The following is a 19,217-nucleotide window of genomic DNA, read 5'->3' on the forward strand; positions in this document are numbered from 1 at the left end:
AGCCGGACGGAGAAGTGTCATCCAAAACCCATTAGATGAGAAAGCCAGAGGTCCCGCTCCAATGACCTTCTCCTCCAATGGGTTTTGAGAAGGAGACAAGGAGTACGCCATTTGAGATCTTCCCATAAGTTCCCTTTCAGCAGCTAGTGCGGAATTCTTTCAGAATATGCCACACCCCCTTTGAATTGGCTGTTTTCTCAAAGGAGAAAAACATGCACCCGTTTTAAAACGATACACTACTTATCCTTTTATCCATAAAATGTCTTGCACATCCAGCTACATTTTGTTTTGATCACTTCACACATTTAATTTGGGATTCTACCCCTGTAGCGCGAGTGGAGAAGGGTAGTCTCATTTCATATGAGTGCATTTCTGTGAATCCCAAACCAGCCCCTTGCCGCTACCTACTCGTACGGAGGGCCCTCCGTTGTCACGTGTTGCTGACGAAACTCCCGAGGATGACTTCCATCGAGTGGCGAGGGGATCAATAAACCCATCGACTTCGGGACACACTAGTGACTTGAATGATACGATTCATGTTCCATATTTTCATAATAAAATGCACATGAAATTCAAATGTACAATTGACTAGAAATACTCTTAACAGTTAAACGTATCATTTGGGAGGTATTTCATATGTTTTGAGTCAAGCAATGAAATCCAACACAAACAAACACACATTTCCTATAATTAGGCAAACTCCAAACATATCTTAGTGCGTGTTGGGGATAGCACTTCACTCTGGAGCCTGCTTAGTTCGAAATGGCAATCAGAGGCTCTAATTACCTGCTACATCCAGGGCAAAATTGTTTACCCTCTTGATGGTGGAGAGAAATGTACATTTTAAAGTTAATTTCCTGCAATTCTAAAAAATCAAAAAAATCCATGGGGTGTAGATAAAATATTGCCGCTTTTAAAGCAAGTTTTCTGTAGGTCTACATTTTTCCATGGAGATTTTGTGTTGCAATTTTTATACATTTTATGCAATTCTACATATTTTGCCATGGGCAGAGATACATTTTTGCATTTTTTAAAGCTAATTTCCAGCAATTCTGCCATGGCTTATACCATGTAATTATATCTGAGTGACCTAACAAAATCAATGGGGGCCTGCTGGAGGTCATGGCCCCCGGGCACTGCATGTCCGGTCGGTATTCGACCATGATTACTATAAGTTTACATAACTAGCTAGACTAACTTACCAATAAAACATTTTTTTTTGGCTGACAATTGAGTGACTGTCAGTAACTGACAGAACAAGAGAACTGCTGATGCACAACCAAATTGCAAAACTTACACCTTGTGTATTCTACCATTCTAACTCAACAGTAAGTTAAGACCCTAAGTGACCTTGGATCGATCTAGATGATAATTGTCAGTTCCTCAGCTTTGGGACACTTGTGCAAATGGAGGGCCAAGGAGAAGGGGGTGATTTGAGATTCAGCTCGTTTCCTCCACTACTTTTGACATTTTTCAAAGTGGAGAGGTGGCGAGCAAAACTAATTGAGATTCTCCCCTTGAGGCAAACTTGTTTCTTGTGTTCCACAGAAGGTGCATGCTTAGGGGTGCGTTTGAACGGTTTTGTGGTGACCACATACAGAAAGCATTCCCATTATGGCATCTGAGCGCATTGAGGCAATCTCCATTTTGAAGTCGTGAATTTTCTCCACAATTTGCTGATCCCTCCTGATGACCCGGTTGGACATGATTCCAACAGTTTCATCAAGAGGGATCAGCCAGTAAAGTCGGAAGTTCCACCCAGTTGACTACATTAAAATGGTGGAACCCCTCAATGGCGCTGCCCATGCTAAAACTGCCTTTTGGCCACTCATTCGCTGAGTGACCGTTGTGAGTCACTGCCTTTTCAAGGTGTGTTGCCTAATGTGGATAAAAATAGTCCGATCATCATATTGATGCTTATGTATGTTCCATTTCATACGTTTGAACAAAAGGAATGACACAATTTATGGTAAGAATAGGGGGAAAACAGAAATAACATTCATAGTCATACCCATCTAATGCATTTTATTTAATCACTTTTGGTTCTCTTCAAACAAACAAAAACCAAACTATTTACAATTCTTTAGGTCGTCCTTTTTCTGAATGCATTTATGTTACTGAACTCATTCAAAAAGTTTAAGTGATGGAATTGAGCTGACTGGGTGAAACAAGGGAAAATATCATTTGATAAATTGGTAAATTAATCATATCAAAAGGTATGGCAATCTCCCCCAGGGGCATCACAATGCCAAAACAATCACTTTTGAACTTCAAGGATTAACAGAAAATCTGAAAAATGTCAACAGCTGGAGACTTGACAGACTAACATATGATAACCACCAGTCATTCAACAACAGACTAGAATAATTGGTGGCTACATTTGAAACACAGCTCCCTGCAAACCAGCATGCCACTGGCATCCTTATCTGACCGATGGAATTCAAATAATGACAATACCCTGCTCTCTCGGTCTTCACAAAGTACTTCAGTGACATTTTAGATATTCCCCAATCTGCACTAACCAATACATAAACTGATCCAAACGGACTGAATAGAGTGTATTCAAAACCAACCCAGCTAAAACGTAACTTTCTGAGAACCATATGTTTATTAGTTTGGTTGTGTTGATTTTGCATATGACCTTTCCACAACTTTCTGGGAATGTTGCAGGATAGTTGCTTGGCTTTGGAACATTCTCAGCACTTTGTCAAATGTCATTACTTTTAACAGAATGTTTCCTAAAAGTTCAAACATGGTTACATTTAAGTTCAGTTTTGGTAATGTTTTAAGAACATTCTCCAACTGGTTTGACATTGGGAATGTTCTCATAGTTCAGAGAACGTTAAACAAACGTTCTTCTGTGGGAATTTCAGTACTTCAGCATAACGTTTCCTCATGGTTCTATTTAAAGTTATGTTCTCATTGTTTAAAACTTCCTATAAAAACTTTAATGTTCAGAGAACGTTATGTCAAAACATACATTCTGTTCTCAGCATCACCAAAACACTCTTGTTAAGTGTGTTTGGGTGTGGTGGCCACACCTGAGCTTGAGGAGTGCTGTTTCCTTTAAAAATGTGGTCTGTTTGAATAGACTCAAAGGAACAGATTTGTATGTGTAAAAAAACAATGGCACACTAACTCCATCCTGATGGCACAGTAGACTAATTCCAGAAGATTATAGGTTCGAATCTCACAGATGCAATGTCACATTTTTTTGAATGTTTGCATGAATTTCCATGTGTCTGATCTGTGCTTGGAGTTTAAACAGTTAACCCCAAATAATTATTCTGTTTTACCAGTTAGGAAAGGTATGGCTTCTTCCCACAACCAATTGGAAACAAAAAAAAACACAACGTTCCCACAACTTCCAAGGACCCAAATGTGCTAGCTGGGGAGAAAGCCAAAGCTAACACATATGGAAAAACCTGAACCACAGTCATATCCTACAACGGAAGTTAATACTTGTTTGTCGGACCAACCAGAACTGATTCTAAATAGGAAAACACTTTCAAAATAATTAATCCATTCAACCTAACTGACAGTGGAAGTATTGGGTTTCTCCATACGAAAAACAAAAACAAGTTTCAGAACTGTTCCAAGCACCTTCAGTAGAAGAGAGACAAACCCATTATCAACTGTATACTGGTATACATATAGCAACAAGTATCATAGCCACTCAATCTGTTGAGTAAACCTTGAATCGTATACAGCCATTCAATACCATTAGCTACGGTAGACGCTTCTAATATACAGGGACATAAGTCATTACAAATGGTCAGTAGTCAAATGTTTAGGGACAATTTAGGCTACTCCGAGAACGCCAAGAATAAATATGTCCTCCATTTTAAGGTGTGGTAAGCACCAAGATAAAACAGTTGAACATCTTTCAAATCAAGTCTCATAATGTGAATCATTGTGTCAAAATCCTTTCCGTCAAAACATTACTAGTGATGGGGTAAATAGTAATATGTAGTGGGGCTGTGTGTGTGTGTGTGTGTGTGAGAGAGAGGACAGATTTAAAAAGTCCAATGCAGACATCTCAATATCGAATCATTTCTGGGAAACAGTTTACCTTACTGTGATTTCATTTATTTAAAATGGTCAAAAAGAAACAAAAACAGCTTCTTAGCAAAGACCAATTTATCAAGCAAGAATTTAGCAAGGGCTGTCTGGGAGTGGTCTGAGTGGGGAGGGAAACTAAACTAGCTGTTATTGGCAGAGAGGTTTGGAACGCTTTTTCTTATTGGTCTATGTCACCATGCAGGCAAAAACTCCATCCCACCAAAATAGGCAGTCTTTTCAAATAGCTCTTAAACTAAAAGAGCATTAACATTTTCACAGTTTTACAGTATTATTCAAACCTCAGTGTGGAAATATACTATATATAAAGTCATTTTTTTTGGGTGCACTGGGCCTTTAACATACCCTTCCAAGTCAGCTCAGCTCCACACTATACTCCAGACTTCTCATTCCTCACCCTACACCAACTACATGTATAGGCATTTAAAACTGGATATCTGAAAAGAAACACTCTTGCTTTCAAAAAAGGCAAACCATCATCATTGTCGTAAGGGGTTTTCTACAGTTCTACTTTCATGCTAACGTGCGATAGATGCTGGACAGAAATAACGTAACATACAACAGTATTGTTAGCCAATAAGACAGTCCTGTCCAGTAAGTAGAACAGACCTTCCCTTCAAATGCTATTATCCTTATGTTCTCTTATTGAATATTTAGAGTTTGCCATACAAGGCAGATCTGTACAGTTAAGGCATGTTGAACAGAGAGAAAAGAAAAACAATTAGACGAAAACAAAATACTTTCACGTTATTTACAAAGCAGTTTGAACTCAAGTGTGTAGTATTGAGCCTTTCCGCTTGTGTCTGTGTGTGTGCATGAATGTGTCATGCAGTGTTTCCCAAACTCGGTCCTGGGGACCCCAAGGGGTGCACGTTTTTGTTTATGCCCTAGCACTACACAACTGATTTGAATAACCAGCGCTTGATGATTAGTTGATTATTTGAATCAGCTGTGTAGTGCACCCCTTGGGGCCTCCAGGACCGAGTTTGGGAAACGCTGGTGTAATGACAGGCTCTATTAGTTGTGTGTGTGAATGTGGTTCTAGAAAAGAGCAAGTCTTTTTGAGAATGTGTGCTTGCAATTCTTTTACCAGAATCCAGCTGTGTGTACTGTACACATGAGTAAAGCTCTACGTTCGTGTGTAGTCCACTGTTCAAGTTCCTCTGCTGCTGTGGTTTCTGCTTGGCACTTGTACCACCAGGGGGCAGAAAGAAGAGGAAAAGAAAGGTTTGAAGATACAGTACGCTCCATCTCCTTTCCAACAGAGGGCAGCTAGGAACAGTTAGAATCCTGTGGAAAGAGAGAAAGAAGATCTTCATTAGACAATACTGAAAACAGAACTGCGATAAGGACAACATAGCTACCAACATTATACAGTAGATTCACTAAGGAAGAAAAAGTATAAACATTAAATAGTTAAGTGATAATGCCAGAGAAGCCGATGTTTGGAGGATATATTGGCACGGGTGTGCGTTGAGGGCCGGCAAACTGTGCTCCCATATCCTCCAAACACCGGCTTCGAGGGCACTTGTATACAACGGGTTACCAAACATATTCAAATACTGATCGACAAACAGTACCAATCAAAAGTTTGGACACCTACTCATTCTTTATTATTTACTATTTTCTACATTGTAACCAAAATAAGTGTTCTTCAAAAGTAGCCACCCTTTGCCTTGACAGCTTTGCACACTTTTGGCATTAAACAGCAGTCTTGAAGCAGTTCCCACATATACTGAGCACTTGTTGGCTTCTTTTCCTTCACTCTGCGGTCTAACTCATCCCAAACCATCTCAATTGGGTTAGGTCAGGTGATTGTGGAGGCCAGGTCATCTGATGCAGCACCATCACTCTCCTTCTTGGTCAACTAGTCCTTACACAACCTGAAGGTATGTTTTGGGTCATTGTCCTGTTGAAAAACAAATGATAGTCCCACTAAGCACAAACCAGATGGGATGGCGTATCGCTGCAGAATGCTGTGGTAGCCATGCTGGTTAAGTGTGCCTTGAAGTCTAAATAAATCACTGACATTGTCACCAGCAAAGCACCCCCACCTCCATGCTTCACAGTGGAAACCACAAATGCAGAGATCATCCATTCACCTACTCTGCATCTCACAAAGACACGGCGGTTGGAAGCAAAAATCTCAAATTTGGACTCGGACCAAAGGACAGATTTCCACCGGTCTAATGTCCATTGCTCGTGTTTCTTGGCCCAAGCAAGTCTCTTCTTATTATTTGTGTCCTTTAGTTGTGGTTTTGCAGCAATTTTACCATGAAGGCCTGATTCACATAGTCTCCTCTGAACAGTTGATGTTGAGATGTGTCTGTTACTTGACATCTGGGAAGCATTTATTTGGACTGCAATTTCTGAGGCTGGTAACTTGAATGAACTTATCCTCTTCAGCAGAGGTAACTCTGGATCTTCCATTCCTGTGGCAGTCCTCATGAGAGCCAGTTTCATCATAGCGCTTGATGGTTTTTGCAACTGCACTTGAAGAAACTTTCAAAGTTCTTTACATTTCCGGATTGATTGACTGTCATTTCTCTTTGCTTATTTGAGCTGTTCTTGCCATAATATGGATTTTAATATGGATTTTTTTTACCAAATAGGGCTATCTTCTGCATACCAACACAACGGATTGTCTCAAATGCATTAAGGAAAGAAATTCCACAAATGTACTTTTAAACAAGGCACACCTGTTAATTGAAATGCATTCCAGGTGACTACCTCATGAAGCTGGTTGAGAGAATGCCAAGAGTGTGCAAAGCTGTGATCAAGGCAAAGGGTGGCTATTTTGAAGAATCTCAAATATATTTGGATTTGTTTAACACTTTTTTGGTTACTACATGTTTCCATATGTGTCATTTCATAGTTTTGTTGTCTTCACTATTCTACCGTGTAGAAAATAGTCAAAAGGAGTAGGTGTCAACTTCTGACTGGTACTGTATGTTTATGAAAAACATTATTTTGATTCATATTAGTTCATCCTTCCACGAGATACAGTCCCGACACAGATCTTAGTTTGCTACCCAAGCTGGCTGGTCGTTCACTGGTCGTTCATTCTATCCGTTAGGTTGCCAGAGACGCGACCCAGTCGTTAAGTCTTTTTGTTCTATATCTATGGACGCGACCCAGTCGTTTGTTCTAAATGTTCAATTGACATGCTGGCTGGCAATGTTCTTATCCCTTGCTTGCTAGCTAGCCAACTACTGCTAATCTTTCAGGCACATCAAACAGTGCAGCCAGAATAACAGCAAAGTAGCTGTTTTCTAGTGACATTTGGATACATCTATAACAAATGAGCTAATGATGCGCGATTTCGCCTGGCATAGAAAATATGCTCTCTCGTCAGGACACTGTAGTTCAGAGCCAACAACACAGCTAACACAATCACTTCAAACTGAAGCTGGAAAGACTGCAAACTAACTGCATTTCATTTAGTTTTACCTGTTTTCCTTTGACATGTCTTTGTATATATCCAAATTATGTCAGCTGATTCATGATTGACTGGCTGAGAAAAGCTGTCCATCACATGGGACAGCTGGAGATTGAATTTGAATATTGAAGCAATGTTGCAAATGTCGGAGAGACAGACAGCAAGGTTTATACAAATCTCTGCTGTTGAAAACCAAATGCTCGTCTAAAAGAAATGGGAGATAATGTCTAGATGATTTTCATAGTGGAGATCAAGTTTATAAATTGCCTGGCTGGGCTGATGAGACAGTGGATTGCACAGTCAGATGGAAAAGAGTAAATAGGCATTTTAACATCATAGATTTAGCCGGTGGTAACTTGTGGAATAGACACCGGCTGGAATGCGGTTTTAACCAATCAGCATTCAGTATTAGACCCACCCGTTGTATAAATATAAATAGACCCTTACCTATATGATGGTTCTCTTCTTGCAGTCACCTTGTAGTTGATCTCCAGGCAGTGGCTAGGTGGCAGAAGGCGGGGGGGGCATCTGGGCAGAAGGTCTCCCGGTACATCCATCGTTTGTGTTGTCTCTCCCCTGCCTTCTCCATTGGTTGGCGATTGCTGTTCAAACACCCTGGGCTGGGATCTGCAGTGGAGTCCATTTTGATGACAGACTACGATCACCAATCAGTCTTGGGAGTCCCTACAGTCCGCAGCTCCATCCACGTTAAGTCCTTTCTTTCGCCATTCCTGATGATAGACAGGGCCACTGGCAAAGTCAAGGGAACTTCCAGGTAGTTAATTTACCTCAGTATAAAAAAAACATGTTTCCTTGAGGAACATTCACTCTGTTCCTCAATCTGTCTCAATTTCTTTCATCTGTTTGTTTTTATATCAAGCCTTGTGGTTTTGTCCAAGTGATTTTCAAAAAAAAAAAAAAGGTAATACAAAAATATGGTTATGTACAGGAGGAGGAAGGTGTGTTCCTAAGTCTTTTGTTTCGGTTTGAATCTCGTTTTCAGTGAGACGGTACTAACTAAAAACTCAAAAAGTTACATTTTCCAACCCTCCCTTTGTACTATAATATTTCTGTGCTCCCGTCCCAAATGTAATGGAACCTCACAGTTAGAAAGTGCATAGTGAGTGTCAGGGCAGGGTGTGAGTGTCGAGGGGTGTCCCCCAGGGATCAGTACTGGTACCCTTTCATTTCCCCTCATTGCAGGGTTAATACACTCCCACTGCACACCCTGAGTCCCCTTAAAAAAGTATAATGATAAAAAGTAAGATATGCCGCTGACACAGTCCAATCAAATGCAATGGTAGATTTGAGGTCAACATCATGTATGTACAGTTTTACAAAATCTTCAAATTTCCTTTATTCTCATCCACCCCTCAAAGATTTGTCCATCTGTCGCTTTTAACGTTGGTGGATAAAAAAATAAAACTCCACAATTTCACTCCAGGGCATTTTTTTCTCTCCTATTAAAGCGATGATATTGTTGTTTCCTTTATTCGTGGTCGAAGTACCAAAAACACCTCTGCTGTGCCCTGCTTTTTGTTTAAGCTTTATACTTCTTTCAGTACTTGTCTAGTTAAGATAGGCAGTTCAACAACAAAAAAGTAACTAAATGAAACCGGAAGAAAACACGAATAATGAACTCCCCCAAAACCCAAAAAAACACACTAACTTTGTTGTTGAATTCTTTCTCCTGCGCTCCTTGAGGATCAGTCAATTCCAAAGAGCCATGCCCACTAAAGGGTCAAAGGGCAAGGATCTTGTCCGTCACATTGTGGTGTCCCTCCTCCTCCCGCCAAAAACAATGTACGCCAATGAACGTCCATATTGCAGAAGCACACTCTCGAAACCCCACCCCTACACAAAAAAACTGCACCCACAGAAATCTGTGTTTTGTAAACAACCAAAAATCCAGTAAAGGAATAGAAAATAGTCTATTTTATTTCTCATAGTAATATTGTTTTTGTAAGAACAGGATTGCAGAGGCAGTGGGATCAACTGTAGCCATCCAGAGTTCTTCCTCAGAGTAAAAAAGAAAAGGTGAAAGACCTCTTCAATCTGAGTTTTTTTGTCGTTGTTGAAATTCTATCCGGTATCATCACATTTAGTCTTTTTGGGGGAGGGGGGGGAATACATTCAAAGTTTTCATAAGAAAGAAATAACCAAACGCACTTCACATGGCGGTAATGAAACAAAAACAAATTAAGAAAGAAAAAAAAAGCAGCCCCAAGTGCTTATCATAATCTTAGTCCAAATCTTTTTTTTTTCTTTGTATATATTCATATATAAATGTTCATTTATATTCAGAAAAAAAGTCACCACCATCTTTATCAATAGCAACAACAATAAGTAACACGAATATGCTAACATGTTGTGCACCGTCCTGTACACAGACAGTTTGATGCCAATCGTTTTGAGCAGAATCTGAAACTCAACACCTTTCACACGCAAGTTAAAGAAAGCCGACAAGGCAACGTGATCACGTCCCAGGAAAACTAAACCGGACTAACCTTACAAAGAAGAAGAGTCATCTTCATCCCCAGGCTATACTAGAAATATTAGGATACATGACTGACATGCACATTGACTGTGCAGAGCGCTTAAGAGAATTTCATTAAGAACCTCATCTTTATTTTGGATGTAAATGGAATGTTATACAAGGTTTACAGACCCTTCTTTTTGCAATTTCACTTGGTTTTGAAAAATGTACCCCGGCAGGGATCGACTTCTCGAGCCTGGAGTTCCGGGGCATCCAAAAAACATGAAAAGGCTCCAAAAACACCCTTTTACAAACCAAAAAGCTCTCACGTTTTGGGATGTCCTGGAACTCCAGAATGAGGCCCAGGAAGTCAATCGCTTCTTGGTAAGTTTCTCAAAACCAAATGAAATTGCAAAAAATGATGTTGTCTGGACCATGCCATTTACATGAAAAATAAAGATTAGGTCCCTAAAAATAGTTTAATTCTCCTTTAACTTAACATCACAGTACACTCAAAAGTAGTTCATGTCTCAATGGTCATTGAACATTCCCTCCCATTCACCCTTTCAGAGTTCTAAGGCAAAAATGTGCATGCATATACACACACACACACACACACACACACAGAGATAAGTACCTGTAGGGATCACTTCTTTCCTATGATTAGTAAAGACACAGGCGTACACACACACACAATAAAGATCCTTACCACTGTCTGTTTGAAACCTCACAGAGGCTGAGAGACCGTGGCTGAGAGAAGACCGCAGGGGAGGGGTATAGCCCATACTCCAAAATCACACAGAAAAAAACCAAACAAGTGGTGGTCAACAACATAAAGCCATAATCCTCCTCTACAAATGTATGTGTTTCCACTACGTCTATCTGGGGATGACGAGCTGGTGAGAGGAAGGATGTGTTGTGGGATTGCCCTCTCACTCTCGGTCTCACACACAAGTATTCAAAGAAAGTCCCTCTGTACAAGAGGACAGACGTTCTACTCATGAAATAAAAATAAAAAATTTATCTAATTTGAACCAAATGACATCTTGGTAAGCAATGGAAAAAATATATACATTGTGCAGACTAGTATGTTTCTGATACACAGCAGCCCTCACACACACACACAAAATATTAATCTCTATACCTAACCTCATTTGTTTTTTTATTTTATCTTTCTTTTTTAACACAAGTGCAAATCTTCAAGTTTTCTTTGTATCCATTTTTTTGTAATAGCTTTACTTTTTATATAAATGTATTGTCTTAAAAAAACAAAAAAAACAACAGTGTTTGTCTTTAAAGAAAAGATTGGTTTTTCTGATAAGGTTTCAAAATAAAAGGTCCCCTCTACCTTTGAGTTCCCCCTCCCAGTGAGCCTATCCCACCAACCATTCACCTCACCCTTCCAGTTCAGATTTTCACGTGTATACATACGGCATTGCGTGTAGATTCAACACACACACACACACACACACACACACACACACACCGATTCTGTATTCATAAAAAAAATGATTCAAACTTAATAATAAAGTGCATTAGTTCAGTTTAAGGTGCTTAGTCTTACAAGTGCCAAGGGATACCCATCACACCCCCTTTCACCTCATCCACCCACTCAAGTGAACGATTTAAGAAGAGGAGCCCTACTCTTTTTTTTTGTTGGGGGGGCAGTGAAACAATCCTCTCCTTCCTGTCCCCATATGAGCCCCCCATCCCCTAGCAGTGCACATTCGTCATCAGGTTTGTCTGATTAGTAGACAGAAGGCCTCAGGTAGTAGCTATTGCCGCTGCTGATCAGATCTGGATCAGTAATCCTCCACCATCTCCATCTCATTTAGGCTCAGACGCTCGCCCGCGTTGTGGAACGAGTAGCCTGGAGAGGAGGGGGAGAACGAAAGAAAGAAATGGGGGAGAGAAAGAGAAAAGGAGGCGGCACAGGTAGATGCAGAAGGAGAGCAATTTAGAGAAGGCATCGAGCAACTCAATCAGTTATGACCCAGATCTATGAGCAGCCGAAGAGAACATCCACCAGGCAGGTTTGCAGATTTCTCCAGAGCTGGGTGGTGACAGATCATACTGCGGTGATACATTGTGAAGTGATACGTTTGTAACAAGTGTGCAATAATTCATAAGTGTGAATGAGTTGAGGAGGACATGTCTTACCTAGGATGCTGGGGTCAGACTGCAGCATCACGGGCTGTTTCTTCTTCTTCATGCCCCCCTGGGCATCGTACATCCCTCCCTTAGCCATGTGGGCCGCCTGAAACATAGACTGTAGTGCGCTGGGGTTCACGCCCCGCATGGAGTCCTGGAGAAGAGGAATCCAATGAGGTACAGAGAGGAAAGACACACTGGGATTCTTTCCTTGATTCCTTACATCCTCTCTCCTTGTTCCCACCTCTTCTCTGAGAAAGAGGTGAGAGGACGTGAGGAATCAAGGCCATGTTTTAGAGTTGTATCCACTGTGCCCAGTCATAGCAGAGAGAAAGGTCTTACCTGCAGAGGGAAGTTGTTCATGGTCAGCCCTGCTACTTCCTTTGATAGCTAAGTGGAGACAGGACGGTAGGAGATCAAAACGAATACAATATGCTATGCACTGTGACAGGGCAGGGCACATACAGATGTCATCACTAGAGGTCGACCGATTAATCGGCATGGCCGAGTTCAAGTTTTCATAACAATCGGTAGTCAGCCTTTTTGGACGGCGATTATGGACGGTTACATTGCAATCCACGAGGAGACTGCGTGGCAGGCTGACCACCTGTTAAGCGAGTGCAGCATCAAAAGGACCTTGTGGCTGCAAGGCGCCTAGGTAAGTTGCTAGCTAGCATTAAACTTCTCATAAAAAGCAATCAATCTTCACATAATCACTAGTTAACCTCGTAATATCAACCATGTGTAGTTAACTAGCTTGTCATGTGTTGCATAGAATCAAAGAGGTGCCTGTTAATTTATCATCGAATCACAGCCTACTTCAACTACACCAAACGGGTGATGATTTAGCAAAAGCACAATCATTGCATAAATGTACCTAACCATAAACATCAATGTCTTTCTTAAAATCAATAGACAGAAGTATATTTTTTTATACCTGCATATTTAGTTAAAAGAAAGGCATATTAGCAGGTAATATTAACTAGGGAAATTGTGTCACTTCTCTTGCATGAGTCAGGGTATATGCAGCAGTTTGGGCCGCCTGGCTCGTTGCGAACTGTGTGAAGACCATTTCTTCCTAACAAAGACTAATTAATATGCCAGAATTTGACATAATTATGACATAACATTGAAGGTTGTGCAATGTAACAGCAATATTTGGATTTAGGGATGCCACCTGTTCGATAAAATACGTAACGGTTCCGTATTTCACTGAAAGAATAAACATTTTGTTTTCAAAATGATAGTTTCCGGGTTTGGCCATATTAAGGACCAAAGGCTCATATTTCTGTGTGTTTATTATAATTAAGCCTATGATTTGATATCTGACTGAGTGGTGGTAGGCAGCAGCAGGCTCATAAGCATTAATTCAAAAAGCCCTTTACTTCGTTTGCCAGCAGCTCTTAGCAATGCTTGAAGCACAGCACTGTTTATGACTTCAAGCCTATCAACTCCCGAGATTAGACTGGCAATACTAAAGTTCCTATAAGAACATCCAATAGTCAAAGGTATTTGAAATACAAATGGTATAGAGAGAAATATTTGACGCGTCATAAATCATATTATTATTTATTCGAGACTAAATTTATTTTATTTCATTTATGTATTATATTAAGTTAAAATAAAAGTGTTCATTATTCATTCAGTATTGTTGTAATTGTCATTATTACAATACATATATATGAAAAATAATAATAAAAAAATTGTAATTTTTTTTTTTTTAAAGACAATTCGTCCGATTAATCGATATCGGCTTTCTTTGGTCCTCCAATAAATCGGTATCGGTGTTGAAAAATCATAATCAGTCGACCTCTAGTCATCACACACACTAATATACTTGAACCACAGACACACTTCCATCATCATAACACTTCATCGGAGGCAGACAGACATACAACCACACACCTGCTCCTGCTGCCTCTTCTGGTTCTGTTTCTGTTTGGCACGGCGCTCCAGGAACTGCTTGGCGAACTCTTTGGCTTCCATGGTGTCTCCCAGGTAGGAGCAGATAAAGTCCAACACCTCGTAGGGAGACTCTACCTCCTTCAGGTACGCCACGATGGTGGACACTATAGAGACACACACACACAATTGACACAGATTAGAACAGATATGAGAGAGAGAGATAAGTAGGTAACACTTCACGGTCATAACCATGACACAATATGACATAACTTGTCATAATATGGTCACAACACTCATGACCCATATATTTATAACTGTTGTGACATACTGCATTATTTTATGGCTGGTTATGACACCTTCATAGTGTCAAAACCCACATTCATTCTAATTAGTTTTCCCCCTGCCAAGAAGTTTCCCTTCGTTTGAAAGTTAATTTCTTAAATCCTTTGTTGTTGTAATGAATTATTTAGTCACGTTTTTGTTCTCCATCATATTTTAAAAGACCTGTCGAAAACACACCTTTACGACACTGTCAAGAAGCATTGTGACCATCCTGTGTCTGTTTACTTGGACAAAGAGACATTGTAACCATGTAACTCAGATAGGCCTATCGCGGACAGGCCCTTATATCAGTCATCAGTCAAACAGAGTCTTGTCCTGCTCCTGAAACTCACTCCTGCATTCATCCCAGTCATCAGCAACAGAGCACTGGGGTGGGTGCATGTCTGACATCAACGTGTGCGCAATTACAATGATAATTTAATATGGTGAATTTGTATTTATTTTTTATATATAAACAAACATACTGTTGACATGTAGGCTATGGTGTGATGGAATGTTTTGCCTTGTGTGGTAGGTTTGGTAGGTATTGACACTTAAGTCCGTGTCATAACCAGCCATAAAATAACCAGCGTGGTAGGTAATGACATTTATGTAGGTGCATAACCAGCCATAAAATAACCAGCGTGGTAGGTAATGACATTTATGTAGGTGTCATAACCAGCCATTAAATAACCAGCGTGGTAGGTAATGACATTTATGTAGGTGTCATAACCAGCCATAAAATAACCAGCGTGGTAGGTAATGACATTTATGTAGGTGTCATAACCAGCCATAAAATAACCAGCGTGGTAGGTAATGACATTTATGTAGGTGTCATAACCAGCCATAAAGTAACCAGCGTGGTAGGTAATGACATTTATGTAGGTGTCATAACCAGCCATTAAATAACCAGCGTGGTAGGTAATGACATTTATGTAGGTGTCATAACCAGCCATAAAATAACCAGCGTGGTAGGTAATGACATTTATGTAGGTGTCATAACCAGCCATTAAATAACCAGCGTGGTAGGTAATGACATTTATGTAGGTGTCATAACCAGCCATAAAATAACCAGCGTGGTAGGTAATGACATTTATGTAGGTGTCATAACCAGCCATAAAATAACCAGCGTGGTAGGTAATGACATTTATGTAGGTGTCATAACCAGCCATTAAATAACCAGCGTGGTAGGTAATGACATTTATGTAGGTGTCATAACCAGCCATAAAATAACCAGCGTGGTAGGTAATGACATTTATGTAGGTGTCATAACCAGCGTGGTAGGTAATGACATTTATGTAGGTGTCATAACCAGCCATAAAATAACTACAGGTCTAAATATATGTGCCATGGCAGTGTTATAACAGGTTATGACAATCATAATGTGTTATGACACTGGGTGTCAAGTAAAGTGTTCCCAAAATGGATTATGGACAAAAGGCAAAAGTCATGTAGATAAGAGAGAGGGGATTTAGAGAGAGAGGGAGAGGAGAGGTGAAAGCATAGACAGCAGGGTTGCGAGTGTTTCCATCCAGCGAAGAGGGCGACCGTTCGGGTTAGGAGGTGACGGTCTCAGGGGAAAAGGAGGGGAACGGTGGAAGAGTTCCAAGTCCAGAGGAGAGGAGGAGTTGTGACATCATAGGAAGAGCTAAGGAGTTACAGAAGGTGTGTTTTACCGCCCCGTTGGGAGGAGGAGTTGTGACATCATAGGAAGAGCTAAGGAGTTACAGAAGGTGTGTTTTACCGCCCCGTTGGGAGGAGGAGTTGTGACATCATAGGAAGAGCTAAGGAGTTACAGAAGGTGTGTTTTACCGTCCCGTTGGGAGGAGGAGTTGTAGGCTTGGGTGTTAGGAGGTGAAGGGAGTGACAGAGGGAGGTAACTGTCTCTTAACGTCCAGTGTAGGTGGTGTTGAGGGTTAGGAGGTGGTGGGGGGAGTAACAGAAAGAGGTCAAGGTTCTTACCGTCCAGTGGGGAGGAGGTGTTGTTGGCTTGGGTGTTGAGGGCATGCAGCATCTGTTCACACCAGGTGGTGAACCCGTCCTGAGGCGTCTTGATGCCCTGCAGCAGCTTCAGCAGCTTGTCCTCCTCATCCGTACGCTGCTTCCTACGACTTAACATATACTGCTCACTACAGGGAGGGAGAGGGTGGGGGTGGGGGTGTGGGTTAAATACACACGCAAACATACCGGCAGTCACATAAACCATTTACTGCTCACAAGGACAGAGAGGGGGTATTTAAATACACACGGCACCCAAGGAGAGACATTAAAGTGCACACAAAAACTCAGTGAGCGTTTGAATATAGATCGAGTTGGAGAGGGGGGCGGACAACAAGGGAGCAAGTAGGACAGACAGGGAGAGAGAAAGAGGGAGAGACGGAGAGTGAGATCAAGGCTTTCGGGTGCATGTATAGCGAGAGCTCTACTGAGAGGTGTTGTTCTCATCTACCTGAGTGAGGGGCTGCTGCGGCTGTTCTTCAGACCCTGCATGCTGCCACCTCTGGACTGGCTCTTCACCGCCTCCTCCCACAGACCCATGGCCCCTCCGCCTCCAGCCTTACCCTCCATCCCCCCTCCGCCTCCCCACAGGCCCCCTGGGACAGCACCTCCGTCCCCCCACTGACCCATGGACATGCCTTGATGCTGAGGAGATGGGACAACAATATTAGACCAGAGTGGACGAGGAACCAACAGAAAGCATCCAATGTCATACTAATGCATTGTACCGTGCCTACAAGCATTTCCACAGCCTCTCATTGTGAGTGCTGTATGTGGGAGTGTCAGTCTCATTCTTCCCATTCTTTGGATGACATGTTTGTGCTTGCACAGTCTGTGGCTTCCTATTCGAGTGGTCTTTCTCAAGCCGAGTGAATCCCAGAAATTCTGAAGAACACTGTACACGTGTGCGCATATGCTATTATACTACTTTGCGGTCTTATCTGTGTGTGTGTTTTAGTAACTACTCACGCGTTCCCTCTGTTGCTGCTGGGCTCTCTGCTGCTGTTTGAGAAGCCTCTCGGCTTCCTGCATGTCCAGCAGACTGAGGCCCTTGGCCCCTGGCTTGTTGAGGCCCCCAGTGCCCCAGCCAGACCCCACCCCGGAGCCTGAGCCCTGCTGAGGGGCCTGCTGGAGCAACTTCATGATCAGCTCCTGCTGTTGGCGACACTGGAGGGGAGGGGAGAAACACACACACACACACAGCGTGAGGGTACTTTCTATGTACAAGATAGGATGGAAATCCAAAGATACATAGACATCATACATAGACAACCCCCCACCCCCCCACACACACACACACACACACACTATCAAGAAAAATACAATTAAAATAAAAAAACATGTCAAAGTACTCAACACCCTCTGAAACAGTTCAGGTAAAATCTTCCGATTTCATCAGCTCTAACATTGTACTCACCTGTTTGCGTCTGAAAATCTCCTCCTCTTCCCTCCTCTTCTGCTCCTCCTGCTGCCTCCTTTTCTCCTCTCTTCTCTTGCGCTGCTCCTCCTCTTCGCGCTTCGTCCTGAGTTCAGCCTCCCTCCTCTCCTGCTGGAGCTGCCATAGGGGTCAGAGGTCAATGTGGAAGAACACTAGGTCAATACAGACTGAGCTATTTCAACACATTTTTGCTTGTTAGGTTTTTCCATGGGAAAAATACCCCTAATCGAAAATGTTTTATAAAAAGGGCCAGAATATACTCAGACCCCTTGACTTTTCCACATTTTGATACGTTACAGCCTTCTTCTAAAATTGATTAAATCGTTTTTTCCCCCCCATCAATCCACACACATGATACCCCATAATGACAAAGTAAAAACAGGTTTTATTTACAAATAAACTAAAACATAATCACATTTACATAAGTATTCAGACCATTTACTCAGTACTTCATTGAAGCACCTTTGGCAGTGATTACGGCCTTGAGTCTTATTGGGTACGACGCTGCAACCCTGGCCCGCCTGTATTTGGGGAAATTCTCCCATTTTTCTCTGCAGATCCTCTCAAGATCTGTCAAGTCAGATGAGGAGGGTCGCTGCACAGCTATTTTCAGGTCTCTCCAGAGATGTTAGATCAGGTTCAAGTCCAGGCTCTGGCTGGGCCACTAAAGGACATTCAGAGACTTGTCCCGAAGCCACTCCTGTGTGTCTTGGCTTTGTGCTTAGAGTTGTTGTCCTGTTGGAAGGTGAACCTTCGTCCCAGTTGGAGGTCCTGAGGGTTTTGGAGCAGGTTTTCATCAAGGATCTCTGTACTTTGCTCCGTTCATCCTTCCCTTAATCCTGACTAGTCTCCCAGCCGCTGAAAAACATCCCCACAGCATGATACTGCCACCACCATGCTTCATCGTAAGGATGGTGCCAGGTTTCCTCCAAATGTGACACTTGGCATTCAGGCTAAAGATTTCTATCTTGGTTTCATCAGACCAGAGAATCTTGTTTCTCATGGTCTGAGAGTCCTTTAGGTGCCTATTGGCAAACTCCAAGCGGGCTGTCATGTGCTTTTTGCTGAGGAGTGGATTCCGTCTGGCCACTCTACCATAAAGGCCTGATGGGTGGAGTGCTGCAGAGATGGTTGTCCTTCTGGAAAGTTCTCCCATCTCCACAGAGGATCTCTGTCAGAGTGACCCTCGGGTTCTTGGTCACCTCCCTGTTCAAGGCCCTTCTTCTCCGATTGCTCAGTTTGGCCGGTGGGCCAGCTCTAGGAAGAGTCTTGGTGGTTCCAAACTTCTTCAATTTAAGAATGATGGAGGCCATTCTTCTTGGGGACCGTCAAAGCTGCAGTCATTTTTTGGTACCCTACTGCAGATCTGTGCCTTGACACAATCCTGTATCGGAGCTCTCCGGACAATT

At 41.9% G+C, this 19,217-nt stretch overlaps 1 protein-coding gene across 4 annotated transcripts in view; it reads right to left on the minus strand.

The window, feature by feature from the left end:
* Positions 1-2,010: 2,010 nt before the first annotated feature.
* LOC112235623 (GRB10-interacting GYF protein 1) overlaps positions 2,011-19,217 on the minus strand; it is a 46,967-nt gene continuing 29,760 nt past the window's right edge. For all 4 annotated transcript variants that reach the window (XM_024404098.2, XM_024404099.2, XM_024404096.2 and 1 more), the window contains 9 exons: positions 17,788-17,925; positions 17,340-17,537; positions 16,822-17,015; positions 16,335-16,501; positions 14,052-14,215; positions 12,489-12,536; positions 12,156-12,300; positions 7,967-11,865; positions 2,011-5,370 (listed from right to left, as the gene is read on the minus strand). In XM_024404098.2, coding sequence (XP_024259866.2) covers positions 11,798-11,865; positions 12,156-12,300; positions 12,489-12,536; positions 14,052-14,215; positions 16,335-16,501; positions 16,822-17,015; positions 17,340-17,537; positions 17,788-17,925 — 1,122 coding nt within the window. In that variant the 3' untranslated portion in view covers positions 2,011-5,370; positions 7,967-11,797. The remainder of the gene's footprint in view (positions 5,371-7,966; positions 11,866-12,155; positions 12,301-12,488; positions 12,537-14,051; positions 14,216-16,334; positions 16,502-16,821; positions 17,016-17,339; positions 17,538-17,787; positions 17,926-19,217) is intronic.

Source organism: Oncorhynchus tshawytscha, linkage group LG09 (assembly GCF_018296145.1).
Source record: "Oncorhynchus tshawytscha isolate Ot180627B linkage group LG09, Otsh_v2.0, whole genome shotgun sequence".
NCBI lineage: Eukaryota > Metazoa > Chordata > Actinopteri > Salmoniformes > Salmonidae > Oncorhynchus > Oncorhynchus tshawytscha.